This window comes from Salmo salar, unplaced genomic scaffold (assembly GCF_965601325.2).
Source record: "Salmo salar unplaced genomic scaffold, fSalSal1 ptg000432l, whole genome shotgun sequence".
NCBI classification, from domain to species: Eukaryota; Metazoa; Chordata; class Actinopteri; order Salmoniformes; family Salmonidae; genus Salmo; species Salmo salar.
This window is the reverse complement of record NW_027675387.1, coordinates 1,785,653-1,803,326: the sequence shown is the minus strand read 5'-3', so window position 1 is coordinate 1,803,326 and position 17,674 is coordinate 1,785,653. Positions and strand designations below refer to the sequence as shown.

Below are 17,674 nucleotides of genomic sequence, written 5' to 3'. Positions count from 1 at the left end.
CTGGCCCAACGCTCTAACCACTAGGCTACCTGCTGGTTACTGGCCCAACGCTCTAACCACTAGGCTGGTTACTGGCCCAACTCTCTATCCACTAGGCTACCTGCTGGTTACTGGCCCAACGCTCTAACCACTAGGCTACCTGCTGGTTACTGGCCCAACGCTCTAACCACTAGGCTGGTTACTGGCCCAACTCTCTATCCACTAGGCTACCTGCTGGTTACTGGCCCAACGCTCTAACCAATAGGCTACCTGCTGGTTACTGGCCCAACGCTCTAACCACTAGGCTACCTGCTGGTTACTGGCCCAACGCTCTAACCACTAGGCTACCTGCTGGTTACTGGCCCAACGCTCTAACCACTAGGCTACCTGCTGGTTACTGGCCCAACGCTCTAACCACTAGGCTGGTTACTGGCCCAACTCTCTATCCACTAGGCTACCTGCTGGTTACTGGCCCAACGCTCTAACCACTAGGCTACCTGCTGGTTACTGGCCCAACGCTCTAACCACTAGGCTACCTGCTGGTTACTGGCCCAACTCTCTAACCACTAGCCTACCTGCTGGTTACTGGCCCAACCCTCTAACCACTAGGCTACCTGCTGGTTACTAGTCCAACGCACTAACCACTCCTGCTGGTCAGTAGGTCATTCCTGTCCCTCACCATTTCCTCCACTGTCCACTCCTGCTGGTCAGTAGGTCATTCCTGTCCCTCACCATTTCCTCCACTGTCCACTCCTGCTGGTCAGTAGGTCATTCCTGTCCCTCACCATTTCCTCCACTGTCCACTCCTGCTGGTCAGTAGGTCATTCCTGTCCCTCACCATTTCCTCCACTGTCCACTCCTGCTGGTCAGTAGGTCATTCCTGTCCCTCACCATTTCCTCCACTGTCCACTCCTGCTGGTCAGTCTGCACACGACCACCACCATGGGGTCTTCTGTCTATTCTGAGGGTAGAACAGAGTTTACTGTCAATAGATCATACTGGAACAACACTGGAACATGTTTAGTGAATTTACATGCATTACAATATGTCATTTCCTGTAAATGTAAAGGTAAAGCATAGTGCACATCCTGCTGACTGACCGGTTTTCTTAGTGAAATGTTCTCATGATGGAATTTGCCAGTTGATCTTTTCAGATTGGGGTGAACTAATGTCAGCCTCTGTCATGGTAAGACCTCTGTTTACCACATGATCACCGACGATGGATCGGACATTAGATACAACAGTTCCCTGCCGCCTGCCTCCCCCTCCCTGATATCACCTCTTTGACGGGGCCCACGCCCTCCTCTCTGAGGGCTCCTTGTCCACCTCCTCTCTGAGGGCTCCTTGTCCACCACCTCTCTGAGGGCTCCTTGTCCACCACCTCTCTGAGGGCTCCTTGTCCACCACCTCTCTGAGGGCTCCTTGTCCACCACCTCTCTGAGGGCTCCTTGTCCACCACCTCTCTGAGGGCTCCTTGTCCACCTCCTCTCTGAGGGCTCCATGTCCACCACCTCTCTGAGGGCTCCTTGTCCACCTCCTCTCTGAGGGCTCCTTGTCCACCACCTCTCTGAGGGCTCCTTGTCCACCACCTCTCTGAGGGCTCCTTGTCCACCACCTCTCTGAGGGCTCCTTGTCCACCTCCTCTCTGAGGGCTCCTTGTCCACCACCTCTCTGAGGGCTCCTTGTCCACCACCTCTCTGAGGGCTCCTTGTCCACCACCTCTCTGAGGGCTCCTTGTCCACCACCTCTCTGAGGGCTCCTTGTCCACCACCTCTCTGAGGGCTCCTTGTCCACCTCCTCTCTGAGGGCTCCTTGTCCACCTCCTCTCTGAGGGCTCCTTGTCCACCACCTCTCTGAGGGCTCCTTGTCCACCACCTCTCTGAGGGCTCCTTGTCCACCACCTCTCTGAGGGCTCCTTGTCCACCAGCTCTCTGAGGGCTCCTTGTCCACCACCTCTCTGAGGGCTCCTTGTCCACCACCTCTCTGAGGGCTCCTTGTCCACCACCTCTCTGAGGGCTCCTTGTCCACCACCTCTCTGAGGGCTCCATGTCCACCTCCTCTCTGAGGGCTCCTTGTCCACCACCTCTCTGAGGGCTCCTTGTCCACCACCTCTCTGAGGGCTCCTTGTCCACCACCTCTCTGAGGGCTCCTTGTCCACCACCTCTCTGAGGGCTCCTTGTCCACCTCTCTGAGGGCTCCTTGTCCACCACCTCTCTGAGGGCTCCTTGTCCACCACCTCTCTGAGGGCTCCTTGTCCACCACCTCTCTGAGGGCTCCTTGTCCACCACCTCTCTGAGGGCTCCTTGTCCACCTCCTCTCTGAGGGCTCCTTGTCCACCACCTCTCTGAGGGCTCCTTGTCCACCTCCTCTCTGAGGGCTCCATGTCCACCACCTCTCTGAGGGCTCCTTGTCCACCACCTCTCTGAGGGCTCCTTGTCCACCACCTCTCTGAGGGCTCCTTGTCCACCACCTCTCTGAGGGCTCCTTGTCCACCACCTCTCTGAGGGCTCCTTGTCCACCACCTCTCTGAGGGCTCCTTGTCCACCACCTCTCTGAGGGCTCCTTGTCCACCACCTCTCTGAGGGCTCCTTGTCCACCACCTCTCTGAGGGCTCCTTGTCCACCTCCTCTCTGAGGGCTCCTTGTCCACCTCCTCTCTGAGGGCTCCTTGTCCACCTCCTCTCTGAGGGCTCCTTGTCCACCTCCTCTCTGAGGGCTCCTTGTCCACCTCCTCTCTGAGGGCTCCTTGTCCACCTCCTCTCTGAGGGCTCCTTGTCCACCTCCTCTCTGAGGGCTCCTTGTCCACCTCCTCTCTGAGGGCTCCTTGTCCACCTCCTCTCTGAGGGCTCCTTGTCCACCTCCTCTCTGAGGGCTCCTTGTCCACCACCTCTCTGAGGGCTCCTTGTCCACCTCCTCTCTGAGGGCTCCTTGTCCACCACCTCTCTGAGGGCTCCTTGTCCACCTCCTCTCTGAGGGCTCCTTGTCCACCACCTCTCTGAGGGCTCCATGTCCACCAGCTCTGATTTCGTCCTCTCTCTTGCTGTCTGTCTGCTCCATGTTGAAAGACATTGGAAGTGTTCACACCCCCTTTTATTTGGTGACCAGTTGTGGTTCCACAATGTGAATCAATGATCAATAACCAGTATTGATGGTGTATGTTATCATGTATCATACATGTCATCTACATGTTTCTACTTTAAACACATTTTATTACTGTAGGGTCTCTACATCCTCATATAGCAGACAGACCAGTTTAACATCTATAGGTTTAGTGATTCATCATTAAGCTCAGTTGGATTAAGTGATGGTCAGGTGGATTTAAATAACAAGAGAATCATATGAAAGTATTGTGAACATTTCACTGTGAAAGACAATGACTTTATATGGAAGGTATTTCTAGATGAAACACTGATGAGGTTTTGGTGGAAAGTTACTGTGATTGTGTGTATTGACAATATGCTAAATGATGAGTTTGTACTAAGAGTTGTGAAGTGTAGCATTGCTTCTCTACTCCTCACAAATGGTAAAGCATTGGATTGGTGTTGGCATGGGGTAGAGGGAGTTTACATATACCAGTCATTTCCTGTTAAATCCATGAAGGGAAGTGGACAAGTTCACACTTAGAAAGGAGAGATAATTGGGACACAACCCCATGTGTTCTGATAACTACAGGAATTAAACCATATTGAGGTTGTCTGCTTTCTATACGGTTTAGAGACAGACAGACAGACAGACAGACAGACAGACAGACAGACAGACAGACAGACAGACAGACAGACAGACAGACAGACAGACAGACAGACAGACAGACAGACAGACAGACAGACAGACAGACAGACAGACAGACAGACAGACAGACAGACAGACAGACAGACAGACAGACAGACAGACAGACAGACAGACAGACAGACCATCAGGTAAAGTTGTGGAGATGAGGGAATATGTGATCAGAACCCCTCCAGTCTGATTAACCACAGTTAGGTCCAGTATGGACTATCAGTACCAGTCACCATTTACAATGTGACCCAGTTCAACGGGTCTGAACAGAACTGGGGGATGTCAGACATGAAGATGTCTAAACACAACTGGAATATCATTAGTTTGTGATTCATTGTTAATGGATTTTCAATCAGGAACACAGAGGAACAACCTGACAACATAACAATGTGTGGGTGGGTGGAGATCTAATATTGTTTTGTGACAAACACTAAAGCATGATATTCTAATAAATCTACACCCTATTCCCTACGTAGAACACTACTTTAGACCTGGTCAGAAGCACCGTAGTGCACTACGTAGGGAATAGGGAACCATTTGGAACAGAGACCAGTAATTCCCCTGAATATCTTTCTCTTCCTCATCTGGTTTCTTGAACAGCCCTTCACTCCTCCCCTCTTCCTCTTCCTCCTCTCTTTTCATTCTATTCTATCAGCCACACCACTAGCTCACCTCCACACAATCCATTTACAAGTTAAAGACTCACCTTGGAATAAATAACAAAGGAAAACTATTACTAGATGAAGTTTAGTGTTGGATTTTTTATTTCCCATCACCATAAATCATATTTAATCACTGAAAACATCAATTAGGGCCGAGCTGATCAATGATACTGAGGAGAATTACATAGAGACAGAGAACCAACTGAGAAAACATATCAATGGTTCTGAATGACAACCAATATACATCATACATATACATCAACACCAGACATCATGATTCATGGAAATGGACCCTACTACAGTTTAACCAGCTCAGCTATAGACTACACCAGCATGACTAGTATCTATGTGGACCCTACTACAGTTTAACCAGCTCAGCTATAGACTACACCAGCATGACTAGTATCTATGTGGACCCTACTACAGTTTAACCAGCTCAGCTATAGACTACACCAGCATGACTAGTATCTATGTGGACCCTACTACAGTTTAACCAGCTCAGCTATAGACTACACCAGCATGACTAGTATCTATGTGGACCCTACTACAGTTTAACCAGCTCAGCTATAGACTACACCAGCATGACTAGTATCTATGTGGACCCTACTACAGTTTAACCAGCTCAGCTATAGACTACACCAGCATGACTAGTATCTATGTGGACCCTACTACAGTTTAACCAGCTCAGCTATAGACTACACCAGCATGACTAGTATCTATGTGGACCCTACTACAGTTTAACCAGCTCAGCTATAGACTACACCAGCATGACTAGTATCTATGTGGACCCCACTACAGTTTAACCAGCTCAGCTATAGACTACACCAGCATGACTAGTATCTATGTGGACCCTACTACAGTTTAACCAGCTCAGCTATAGACTACACCAGCATGACTAGTATCTATGTGGACCCTACTACAGTTTAACCAGCTCAGCTATAGACTAGACCAGCATGACTAGTATCTATGTGGACCCTACTACAGTTTAACCAGCTCAGCTATAGACTACACCAGCATGACTAGTATCTATGTGGACCCTACTACAGTTTAACCAGCTCAGCTATAGACTACACCAGCGTGACTAGTATCTATGTGGACCCTACTACAGTTTAACCAGCTCAGCTATAGACTACACCAGCATGACTAGTATCTATGTGGACCCTACTACAGTTTAACCAGCTCAGCTATAGACTACACCAGCATGACTAGTATCTATGTGGACCCTACTACAGTTTAACCAGCTCAGCTATAGACTACACCAGCATGACTAGTATCTATGTGGACCCTACTACAGTTTAACCAGCTCAGCTATAGACTACACCAGCATGACTAGTATCTATGTGGACCCTACTACAGTTTAACCAGCTCAGCTATAGACTACACCAGCATGACTAGTATCTATGTGGACCCTACTACAGTTTAACCAGCTCAGCTATAGACTACACCAGCATGACTAGTATCTATGTGGACCCTACTACAGTTTAACCAGCTCAGCAGTACCATAGATACTAAACCCTGGATAGAGGGGCTCAGTGAATGTGGAGGTGAATGTGTACAGGTGGGTCAGTGTGTCAGAGACACTGTAGAAGGACAGAGTACCTGCCTTGTGATCCAGGTACACTCCTACTCTGGAGGACTGAGGGCCTGATACTTTAGTCACAACATTATTGTGTATGAAATAATAACCATCACTATAGCACTGTAAACTCCAGGACTTGTTATTGTATCCAAATCTATTACCTCTCTCTGTTCTGCTGATGTCTTTATATGAGACTGCTGTATCAACACCACCAGTCCTCTCCACCTCCCAGTAACAGCGTCCAGACAGACCCTCTCTACACAGAACCTGGAGTATGTTGGTGAATCTGTCTGGATGACCAGGATATGGTTGGACTTGGTCTGTACAGGTCACCTTTCTGTTCCCTTCAGACAGAGAGAGGTGTGTGTCTGCTGTGTTTGGGTCCAGTGTGAGCTGACAGGAATCTGGGAGAAGAGCAGAGACCAATGAGGGGAGTCAGAACAATAAGTTAAGTCAGATACTGTATCTACCCTGTCTTTGATTAGAGCACAGCAGAGATCAAATCAGAGAAATATGAGGAGTCAGATAGATACCCAGTCTTTGATTAGATCTACTATTGCTATATATTTCTAGAGGGATTGTTAGGAGTGGCAGTAAAAAGAGACTGTTAGTTACTTCACAATAAAGAGACTCACATTGTAACAACTGTTCTCTGGTCTTGGGCTCTGGAGGCAGAACAACCTCCACTATATTCACTACAGACACACAAACACATTGACAGAGAGAGGGAATGTTATCATCATACCATATTCCACATGTATATGACTAGTAGGGAACTTTCAATGGTCTAAAGTTGATGTTCTGATTGTTTTCAACACACCTGTAGTGGAGATCTTGGTCCATTCTCCTTTAAGGAAGTCTTCTAGTTTCTCTCTCAGTTCAGACACAGTCTTACTCACATCTCCAAAGTACTGAAGAGGACGGACAACGATGCTGGGTAAGTCTGAAGATACACTGATACTGGAGAGAGACTGATAACTCTGGAGAGAGAGAGAGACAGAGAGAGAGAGAGAGACAGAGACAGAGAGAGAGGGACAGAGAGAGAGACAGAGAGAGAGAGAGAGAGAGAGGGACAGAGAGAGAGAGGGACACAGAGAGAGACAGAGACAGAGAGAGAAACAGAGGGACAGAGAGAGAGACAGAGAGACAGAGACAGAGAGAGAGAGACAGAGGGACATAGAGAGAGGGACAGAGGAACAGAGAGAGAGACACCGAGAGAGACAGAGAGAGGGACACAGAGGGACAGAGAGGCACAGAGGGACACAGAGGGCCAGACAGAGAGAGGGGGGGACACAGAGAGAGGGACAGGGGGACACAGAAAGCGGGACACAGAGAGAGGGACACAGAAAGACACAGAGGGAAAGAGAGAGGGACAGAGAGGGAGAGAGGAGGGACAGAGAGAGAGAGGAGGGACAGAGAGAGAGAGAGAGAGACAGAGGGACAGACAGAGACAGACAGAGAGAGAGACAGAGGAACAGAGGGACAGAGAGAGGAGGGACAGAGAGAGAGAGAGGAGGGACAGAGAGGAGGGACAGAGAGAGAGGGACAGAGAGAGAGAGAGAGGGACAGAGAGAGAGAGAGGGACAGAGAGAGAGAGAGGGACAGAGAGAGAGAGAGAGAGAGAGAGGGGGGAACAGACAGGACAACATAAGATGAATAGTTTCACATGAAGTTCATTTCATATCACATGTAACAAGACAGTTTAGTTACCTGGAGGAAATAGATGTGATCCTCTGTGTGTGAGAGCTGCTCCAGCTCAGTGCTTCTCTTCCTCAGCTCAGCTATCTCCTGCTTCAGTTGCTCCAGGACTCCTTCAGCTTCACTCACTTGATCCTTCTCTTGGGCTCTGATCAGCTCCTTCTCTCAATGGAGCTGATCACTGTCCTCCACTGCTGCCTGTGGGGGGGGGGGGGGGGGGGGGGAGAGAGAGAGAGAGAGAGAGAGAGAGAGAGAGAGAGAGAGAGAGAGAGCCCATACCTCCTGAAACATCTCCACACTGTTGATCATTTTGGAAAACTCTAACTCAACCCTAAGGTGTCAACAGTACTGTACAAACTGAAATGTGCATCCTGTAGCTCTAAAAAGTTCTGGGACACTGTAAAGTCCATGGAGAATAAGAGCACCTCCGCCCAGCTGCCCACTGCACTGAGGATAGGAAACTCTGTCACCACCGATAAACCCACTATAATGGAGAATTTCAATAAGCATTTCTCCACGGCTGGCCATGCTTTCCACCTGGCTACCCCAACTCTGGTCAACAGCTCTGCACCCCCCACAGCAACTTGCCCAAACCTCCCCAGCTTCTCCTTCACCCAAATCCAGATAGCTGATGTTCTGAAAGAGCTGCAAAACCTGGACCTGTACAAATCAGCTGGACTAGACAACCTGGACCCCTACAAATCAGCTGGACTAGACAACCTGGACCCCTACAACTCAGCTGGACTAGACAACCTGGACCCCTACAAATCAGCTGGACTAGACAACCTGGACCCCTACAACTCAGCTGGACTAGACAACCTGGACCCCTACAAATCAGCTGGACTAGACAACCTGGACCCCTACAACTCAGCTGGACTAGACAACCTGGACCCCTACAACTCAGCTGGACTAGACAACCTGGACCCCTACAAATCAGCTGGACTAGACAACCTGGACCCCTACAACTCAGCTGGACTAGACAACCTGGACCCCTACAAATCAGCTGGACTAGACAACCTGGACCCCTACAAATCAGCTGGACTAGACAACCTGGACCCCTACAAATCAGCTGGACTAGACAACCTGGACCCCTACAACTCAGCTGGACTAGACAATCTGGACCCCTACAAATCAGCTGGACTAGACAATCTGGACCCCTACAAATCAGCTGGACTAAACAACCTGGACCCCTACAAATCAGCTGGACTAGACAACCTGGACCCCTACAAATAAGCTGGACTAGACAACCTGGACCCCTACAAATCAGCTGGACTAGACAACCTGGACCCCTACAACTCAGCTGGACTAGACAATCTGGACCCCTACAAATCAGCTGGACTAGACAACCTGGACCCCTACAACTCAGCTGGACTAGACAATCTGGACCCCTACAACTCAGCTGGACTAGACAACCTGGACCCCTACAACTCAGCTGGACTAGACAACCTGGACCCCTACAAATCAGCTGGACTAGACAATCTGGACCCCTACAAATCAGTTGGACTAGACAATCTGGACCCCTACAAATCAGCTGGACTAGACAACCTGGACCCCTACAACTCAGCTGGACTAGACAATCTGGACCCCTACAAATCAGCTGGACTAGACAATCTGGACCCCTACAAATCAGCTGGACTAGACAATCTGGACCCTCTCTTTCTAAACATATCACCACCATTGTTGCAACCCCTATTACTAGTCTGTTCAACCTCTCTTTCGTATCGTCTGAGATCTCCAAACATTGGAAAGCTGCCGCGGTCATCCCCCTCTTCAAAGGGGGAGACACTCTAGACCCAAACTGTTATAGACCTATATCTATCCTACCCTGCCTTTCTAAGGTCTTCAAAAGCAAAGTTAACAAACAGCTTACCGACCATTTCCAATCCCACCGTACCTTCTCTGCTATGCAATCTGGTTTCAGAGCTGGTCATGGGTGCACCTCAGCCATGCTTCATCTTGGCCAGGTCGCAGTTGTAAATGAGAACTTGTTCTCAACTGGCCCACCTGGTTAAATAAAGGACTTGTTCTCAACAGGCCCACCTGGTTAAATAAAGGTTTCATTAAAAAGTCTGGCAATAACTTAACTTTTCATTATTTAGACAGACTCCTCTAAATAATAAATATAATAAAATAACAAAAAAAACAGTTAAATGCTAAGTACTATACATAGGTTTTATTTAAAAAAATAACAATAGAACCTATTTAGTACTATAATGGTATTTCCTAACATAATATTATTACTATAATAGTTTCTAAAGGGGTTCTAGGCTACCCTACCCTAGAATTAGGGTTCAGGATAAAACAGGTTATACGTAGGGTTAGAGTTTCTGTACAGCACTTTGTGACATCTGCTGATGTAAAAAGGTCTTTATAAATACATTAGATTGATTGTTAGGTTCAGGGTATTTAAAGAGATAAACTGTATGGGTTTATATCTCTCTTGCTCCTCCCTGTGGTCTTCTGTGGGAACTACATACCTCATTCACCACACTTGATAGGCTCATAATCTGAGGTAGCAACTGAGTCAGAGCTACAAATCAATGATCTCCACCTATCCATTAGGTTTACAACTCAGTGAACCTGCGCAGCATTCTCTCTATTTGATGTCTACGAACCAACAGATTTCAACACATATCAAATTACCAGTTACCATTATTAGTAGCTGTAACCTAGTTAATAATAAGTTACCTGAGGTAAACCTACAAGGTTAGTTAATAATAAGTTCCCTGAGGTAAACCTACAAGGTTAGTTAATAATAAGTTACCTGAGGTAAACCTACAAGGATAGTTAATAATAAGTTACCTGAGGTAAACCTACAAGGATAGTTAATAATAAGTTACCTGAGGTAAACCTACAAGGATAGTTAATAATAAGTTACCTGAGGTAAACCTACAAGGATAGTTAATAATAAGTTACCTGAGGTAAACCTACAAGGATAGTTAATAATAAGTTACCTGAGGTAAACCTACAAGGATAGTTAATAATAAGTTACCTGAGGTAAACCTACAAGGATAGTTAATAATAAGTTACCTGAGGTAAACCTACAAGGATAGTTAATAATAAGTTACCTGAGGTAAACCTACAAGTTTAGTTAATAATAAGTTACCTGAGGTAAACCTACAAGGATAGTTAATAATAAGTTACCTGAGGTAAACCTACAAGGTTAACGCGGGCAGGAAGAGAATTACTTCAAAACCACAGCAAACAGCTGGGACATATAGTAATATTATATATATATAATATTATATCACTGGGCTCCTGTGTGCTAACAAACCCTGTGTACCACCCCTCCCCTGTTTAACCTTGAATTTCGTTCAGAAAAACACTTCCACATTTAGCAAAACGAACCAACTCTTTACGGATCTGTTCGGTGGTAAAAAACGGAGGCAGATTAGACACCACTACTCTTGTCGAAATCAGCACCAACACAACCCCTCACATAAATCATACTGGTAACTAGCCGGGTAACAAGACTCACCTTTTACATTACCACAACCACCGCCTTGTTCATTCTGGATACAGAGTGTATATGTTCCTCTCCCACCTGTTCACCGACCAGGATCAATAATTCCTCCACACCATTCTCCACAACGCACCTGAAGAGACAGCGTTTCTTCTCCACTCGGTTGAGGACATCAAACTACCCTACTCCCTCCTCAACTCTAACCGATAAACAGTGGAAACCGATAAACAAACCCTCCCACCATGACAAAATACATTTGGAAAATAGGCAAAAGAATAGCTGCACTCTTTACGAACGACAAAACCTCACGTTACCAACTTCTTCTTCTTCTATGGTATAATGGCGGTCCTCAAACCAACGTTAAAGGAGCATGGCGCCACCTACTGTGCTGGAGTGTGTTCAATCACGGTTTACACCATTTCTAAATCCTCCTACCTAACTCAGTACTTCTGAGAAAATAAAAAAGATCCCTACTAACTTCTAATAGACCCTCCCCCATCCCCCAAATCCCTTCCAAACCCCCATCCAACCCCGTCCAACCTCAATGACCCTACACTTCAATCTTTCCCTCTCTTCAACATCCTTACAACACTATAACAACACATGCTCCACCATTTCATTGACAATACCCTCCAGACACAAACCATTCACATGCCGCCAACCAGATGGAAGGACCAGTTCAATGTACAATGTCCTAAACACAATCGAGGAAACACCACCTCTTCCTTCCTAATCTGACCTTTGAACCTTGGTCCACCGACCTTTCTTTAGAGGACATATAAATGCCGTCCCTTGTGCTCAGAGTCCCATCTCTTCTGCCACACATCTATCAAAATGTCTCTGATCTCACATTTGTCCTCACCTCTACCCAGTGGAACATTAATATATATTATATCTTGTTTTAAAGTTATTTTAGCTAACTAGTCTACAATTTCATTCCATTCCACACCTGAATGTGCTGGGACCCAGCATAATCTCACTACTAGACCCATTCTCTCAATTCTCCATAATAACATTAATACCTCCAATAGTAGGTCACTCCTAATAGATTTACCAGATGATAAACTATTATATGATAATACTAAAAAACACCCTTCTAACTAACCCTACACTCATTAAAACCCACTACCCCATTCCACTACTTTGACCCTATCTGCTCCTGCACCAGGCCATCTAACCCTACACTCATTAAAACCCACTACCCCATTCCACTACTTTGACCCTATCTGCTCCTGCACCAGGCCAACTAACCCTACACTCATTAAAACCCACTACCCCATTCCACTACTTTGACCCTATCTGCTCCTGCACCAGGCCAACGACCTGGGAGGACGGGACACCACCACTCAACACACCCTGGAACTCTTCTGAAGTCAAATCTAGTATGACCAAATACTTCTCTGCAGCTGCCACCAAAACAACATGTTTTTTTTCTGTGATTTACATTCCATTTCTGCGGTACAGTTGATAACCATTTGCTATGAACACTAAGAAGCCAACCTTACTGAAGCATATATCACTCGTTGGCCTGTCCCTCTGTGCTGTCACAGATCTACTACTCACAGGGATCCTCTCAGGATCCTTCAGCCTTGACCCATCCTCCTCTACTTTCTTCACTGCCTCAGCAGTGACAACCTGTTCCCAACAGTGGGGTCAGTGGGATTGGATAGGGGCCCCTCTCTCTCTCTCTCTCTCTCTCTCTGACTGGAGGAGACAGGTGAAATGGTGTGTCTCCTCTGGTCAACAATACTCACCTTGAAAGACTCCACAGCCTGTTGGAGCTCCTTCAGCTCCTTCTCTCTCTCCTGGAATCTCTGCTGGACCTTCTGCTGACTCATCCCCAGCTGCCTCTGTGGAGAATCACTCTTCAATGAGCTATCAAGCTTTATTAGTCCAGTAGATCAATAGTATAGTAATGTGACATAGGGCCCATAGAGAGGAAGGTCTAAAAAATGGATGGTCCATTTACTAAATGATATTTATTTGTTGCTATGTGAATGATTATAGTTTTTATGGTAGGACTACATGTATCAACAGGTTGAGACTGAACTTTGGACTCATAAAAGAGCATTCAGAATGATAATAGTGTTTGACATTATAAAATGGTGATACATCTGGAGAATCTGGGTTAACATATCTATATACTCAAGGTTTGTGTTCATATTTGTTCTGCTGAGGATCCATTTCATTTCAATGATCTCATATTCAAACAGCCTTAGTTCCTACTGTATCTTTAATTCTATGTTTATCAGACAGTCACCAACAAGTTGTTCTGGTCTTACCTGTTTCTCAGTCCTCTCTGCTGCAGCTGACACTGTATCATGGCCTTTATGTTCATCCATTGTACACATCAGACAGATACACTGCTGATCGGTACGACAGTAAACCTCCAGCAGTTTGTCATGATGAGAGCAGATCTTCTCCTGTAGTTGTGCGGTGGCTTTGACCAGCTTGTGCTTCTTCAAAGCAGGAGATTCGTAGTGAGATTGGAGGTGAGTCTCACAGTAAGAGGCCAGACACACCAGACAGGACATGAGGGCTTTCTGCTTTCTGGTCCCAGTGCAGAAATCACACGCCACATCTCTAGGTCCAGCATAGCACAGAGCAGGAGGGGGAGCAGCCTGGAGTCCTGTCTTCTTCAGTTTCTCCACCAGCTCAGCCAACATGTTATTTTTACTCAGCGTAGGCCTCGGACTGAAGGTCTGTCTGCACTGAGGACAGCTATAGACCCCTTTCAGAACATCCTGATCCCAGCAGCCCTCAATACAGCTCCTACAGTAACTGTGTCCACAGGGGATGGTGACTGGTTCCTTCAGTAGATCCAGACAGACAGAACAACAGAACTGGTCCTGGTCCAGCAGAACTCCCTGTTGAGCCATTTGGACGGTTGTTCACTCTCACACAGACAGACGACACAGAGACTCAGATCAGTTTCGTTTCCTCAGAAGAGAGTTTGTGAAGGGGGATGGACTTCCTGGTTCTGCCAGAGGGGTGGGGTTAGAGGGAGGGAGGGAGGGGTTAGAGGAATGCAGGAAGAGAGAGAGGAACTGCATGCAACAGCAAGAGGGAGACAAATAGTCTTGTTCCTTGGTTAGAGCCCTTAACATGGAATAAATGAAATAATGAATCTTAAAATGTGAGTTATTAGAATATAAAGGGTAACAGTTTCTATGAAGTACATATTATAATTATTTTAATGACCTTTATAATGCCTTATAATACACTTATGTGTTCTAATAAGCAATAAGGCCTGAGGAGGTGTGGTATATGTAAGGATTGCGGACCTGGTGGCAGTGAAGTCAGATGCAGGAGAGCAGAGATAGGTAATAGCCGGAGCAGTTTAATACAAAACGAACCTACATGGGTACAAAACCCGATGCGCACCAGTAACAGAGTACAAGCACTTACAAACAAACAATTCCACACAAGGACATGGGGGGAACAGAGGGTTAAATACACAACAATTCATGATGGAAATGGAAACCAGATGTGTAAGAAAACAAGACAAAACAAATGGAAAATGAAAAAGTGGATCGACGATGGCTAGAAGACCGGTGACGCCGACCGCCGAACAAGGAGAGGAAATGACTTCGGTGGAAGTCGTGACAGTATATGGCTAATATACAGTACCACGGCTAAGTGCTGTTTTTAGGCACGACGCAAAGCGGATTGAGAATTATGTAACACTTTCAAAAATACAATCAAATAAAAATGTTATTGGTCACATACACATATTTAGTAGATGTTATTATGGGTGTAGTGAAATGCTTGTGTTCCTGGTTCCAACAGTGCAGTAGTATCTAACAATACACCCTAATGTAAATGTCATGTAGGGTTTAGACCAAGACGCAGCGGGAAAATGTACACTCATCTTCTTTTATTAAAGGACAAAGAAGGAAAACCAAAACAAAGAACAGGCCGGTAAGGAACAAAGCTATACACAGCAACAATCTGCCACAAAACCCCCATGACTAACAAACTCCTAATTATAGGACCTTCAATCAGAGGCAACGATAACCAGCTGCCTCCAATTGAAGGTCCAACCCCAATTAACTAAACATAGAACTACAATAGACAAGACAGAACATAGAAATACACTAACATAGAACATAGACTAACAAACCCCGGACCACATAAACCAAACACCCCTCTACCTAAATACATAGCCCGAACCACATAAACCAAACACCCCTCTACCTAAATACATAGCCCGAACCACATAAACCAAACACCCCTCTACCTAAATACATAGCCCGAACCACATAAACCAAACACCCCTCTACCTAAATACATAGCCCGAACCACATAAACCAAACACCCCTCTACCTAAATACATAGCCCAAACCACATAAACCAAACACCCCTCTACCTAAATACATAGCCCGAACCACATAAAACAAACACCCCCTGCCACGTCCTGACCAAACTACAATAACAAATAACCCCTATTACTGGTCAGGACGTGACAGTAAAAAGTAAAGGAATTAAGAAATATAGAAATATTAGGATGAACAATGTTGGAGTCCTGGAATATAAATATATATACTGTGAGTATATACTGTGTGTATATGTGTGTATATATATATGTGTGTATATGTGTGTGTGTATATATATATATATATATATATATATATATATATATATATATATATATATATACACACACACACACAGAACCAGTCTGGAGTATATATATATACACACATATATATACACACACATACACACAGAACCAGTCTGGAGTATATATATATATATATATATATATATACACACACACAGTACCAGTCTGGAGTATATATATATACACAGAACCAGTCTGGAGTATATATATATATATACACACAGTACCCGTCTGGAGTATATATATATATATATACACAGAACCAGTCTGGAGTATATATATATATATACACACAGTACCCGTCTGGAGTATATATATATATATATATATACACAGAACCAGTCTGGAGTATATATATATATATACAGTACCAGTCAAATGTTGGGACACACTTACTCATTCAAGGGTTTTTCTTTATTTTTACATTCATGTCGTTTCTCTTTGCTTATTTGAGCTGTTCTTGCCATAATATGGACTTGGTCTTTTACCAAATAGGGCTTATCTTCTGTATACCACCCCTACCTTGTCACAACACAACTGATTTGCTCAAACGCATTTAGAAGGAAAGAAATTCCACAAATTAACAAGGCACACCTGTTAATTGAAATGCATTCCAGGTGACTATCTCATGAAGCTGGTTGAGAGAATGCCAAGATTGTGCAAAGCTGTCATCAAGGCAAAGGGTGGCTACTTTGAAGAATCTCAAATATAAAATATATAAATATAACACTTTTTTTGGTTACTACATGATTCCATATCTGATATTTCATAGTCTTGATGTCTTCACTATTATTACACAATGTTGAAAATAGTACAAATAAAGAAAAAGCCTTAATTGTTCTAAAACTTTTGACCGGTAGTGTATATATAAATGTAAAGGGATGTATAGGTAATATGGATCAAATATGTAGTATATCTGAAGAACAGTATGTGGACAGCAATAATTAAATAGGATAGTCCTTGACTAGAATACAGTATATACATATGAAGTGGACAGTAGTAGTTATATAGGATGAACCATGACTAGAATACAGTATATACATATGAAGTGGACAGTAGTAGTTATATAGGATGAACCAGGACTAGAATACAGTATATACATATGAAGTGGACAGCAGTAGTTATATAGGATGAACCATGACTGGAATACAGTATATACATATGAAGTGGACAGCAGTAGTTATATAGGATGAACCAGGACTAGAATACAGTATATACATATGAAGTGGACAGCAGTAGTTATATAGGATGAACCAGGACTAGAATACAGTATATACATATGAAGTGGACAGCAGTAGTTATATAGGATGAACCATGACTGGAATACAGTATATACATATGAAGTGGACAGCAGTAGTTATATAGGATGAACCAGGACTAGAATACAGTATATACATATGAAGTGGACAGCAGTAGTTATATAGGATGAACCATGACTGGAATACAGTATATTCATATGAAGTGGACAGTAGTAGTTATATAGGATGAACCATGACTAGAATACAGTATATACATATGAAGTGGACAGCAGTAGTTATATAGGATGAACCAGGACTAGAATACAGTATATACATATGAAGTGGATAGCAGTAGTTATATAGGATGAACCATGACTAGAATACAGTATATTCATATGAAGTGGACAGTAGTAGTTATATAGGATGAACCAGGACTAGAGTACAGTATATACATATGAAGTGGACAGCAGTAGTTATATAGGATGAACCATGACTAGAATAGAGTATATACATATGAAGTGGACAGCAGTAGTTATATAGGATGAACCAGGACTAGAATACAGTATATACATATGAAGTGGACAGCAGTAGTTATATAGGATGAACCATGACTAGAATACAGTATATACATATGAAGTGGACAGCAGTAGTTATA

At 44.7% G+C, this 17,674-nt stretch overlaps 3 protein-coding genes across 3 annotated transcripts in view; all 3 read right to left on the bottom strand.

The window, feature by feature from the left end:
* The window catches only part of LOC145876087 (cell adhesion molecule CEACAM6), a 222,577-nt gene that overhangs the window by 195,852 nt on the left and 9,051 nt on the right, over nucleotides 1–17,674 (bottom strand). The gene's annotated exons all lie outside the window — the stretch shown is intronic.
* LOC145876023 (tripartite motif-containing protein 16-like) lies at nucleotides 4,497–8,003 on the bottom strand. The gene is made up of 5 exons (XM_082971796.1): nucleotides 7,974–8,003; nucleotides 7,707–7,856; nucleotides 6,817–6,976; nucleotides 6,632–6,691; nucleotides 4,497–6,400 (listed from the first exon to the last, which is right to left on the bottom strand). Exons 1-5 carry the CDS (start codon nucleotides 8,001–8,003, stop codon nucleotides 5,892–5,894), a joined length of 909 nt encoding a protein of 302 aa, XP_082827922.1. The 3' UTR covers nucleotides 4,497–5,891.
* LOC145876094 (E3 ubiquitin/ISG15 ligase TRIM25-like) lies at nucleotides 11,694–14,150 on the bottom strand. The gene is made up of 2 exons (XM_082971882.1): nucleotides 13,440–14,150; nucleotides 11,694–13,007 (listed from the first exon to the last, which is right to left on the bottom strand). Exons 1-2 carry the CDS (start codon nucleotides 14,034–14,036, stop codon nucleotides 12,771–12,773), a joined length of 834 nt encoding a protein of 277 aa, XP_082828008.1. The 5' UTR covers nucleotides 14,037–14,150; the 3' UTR covers nucleotides 11,694–12,770.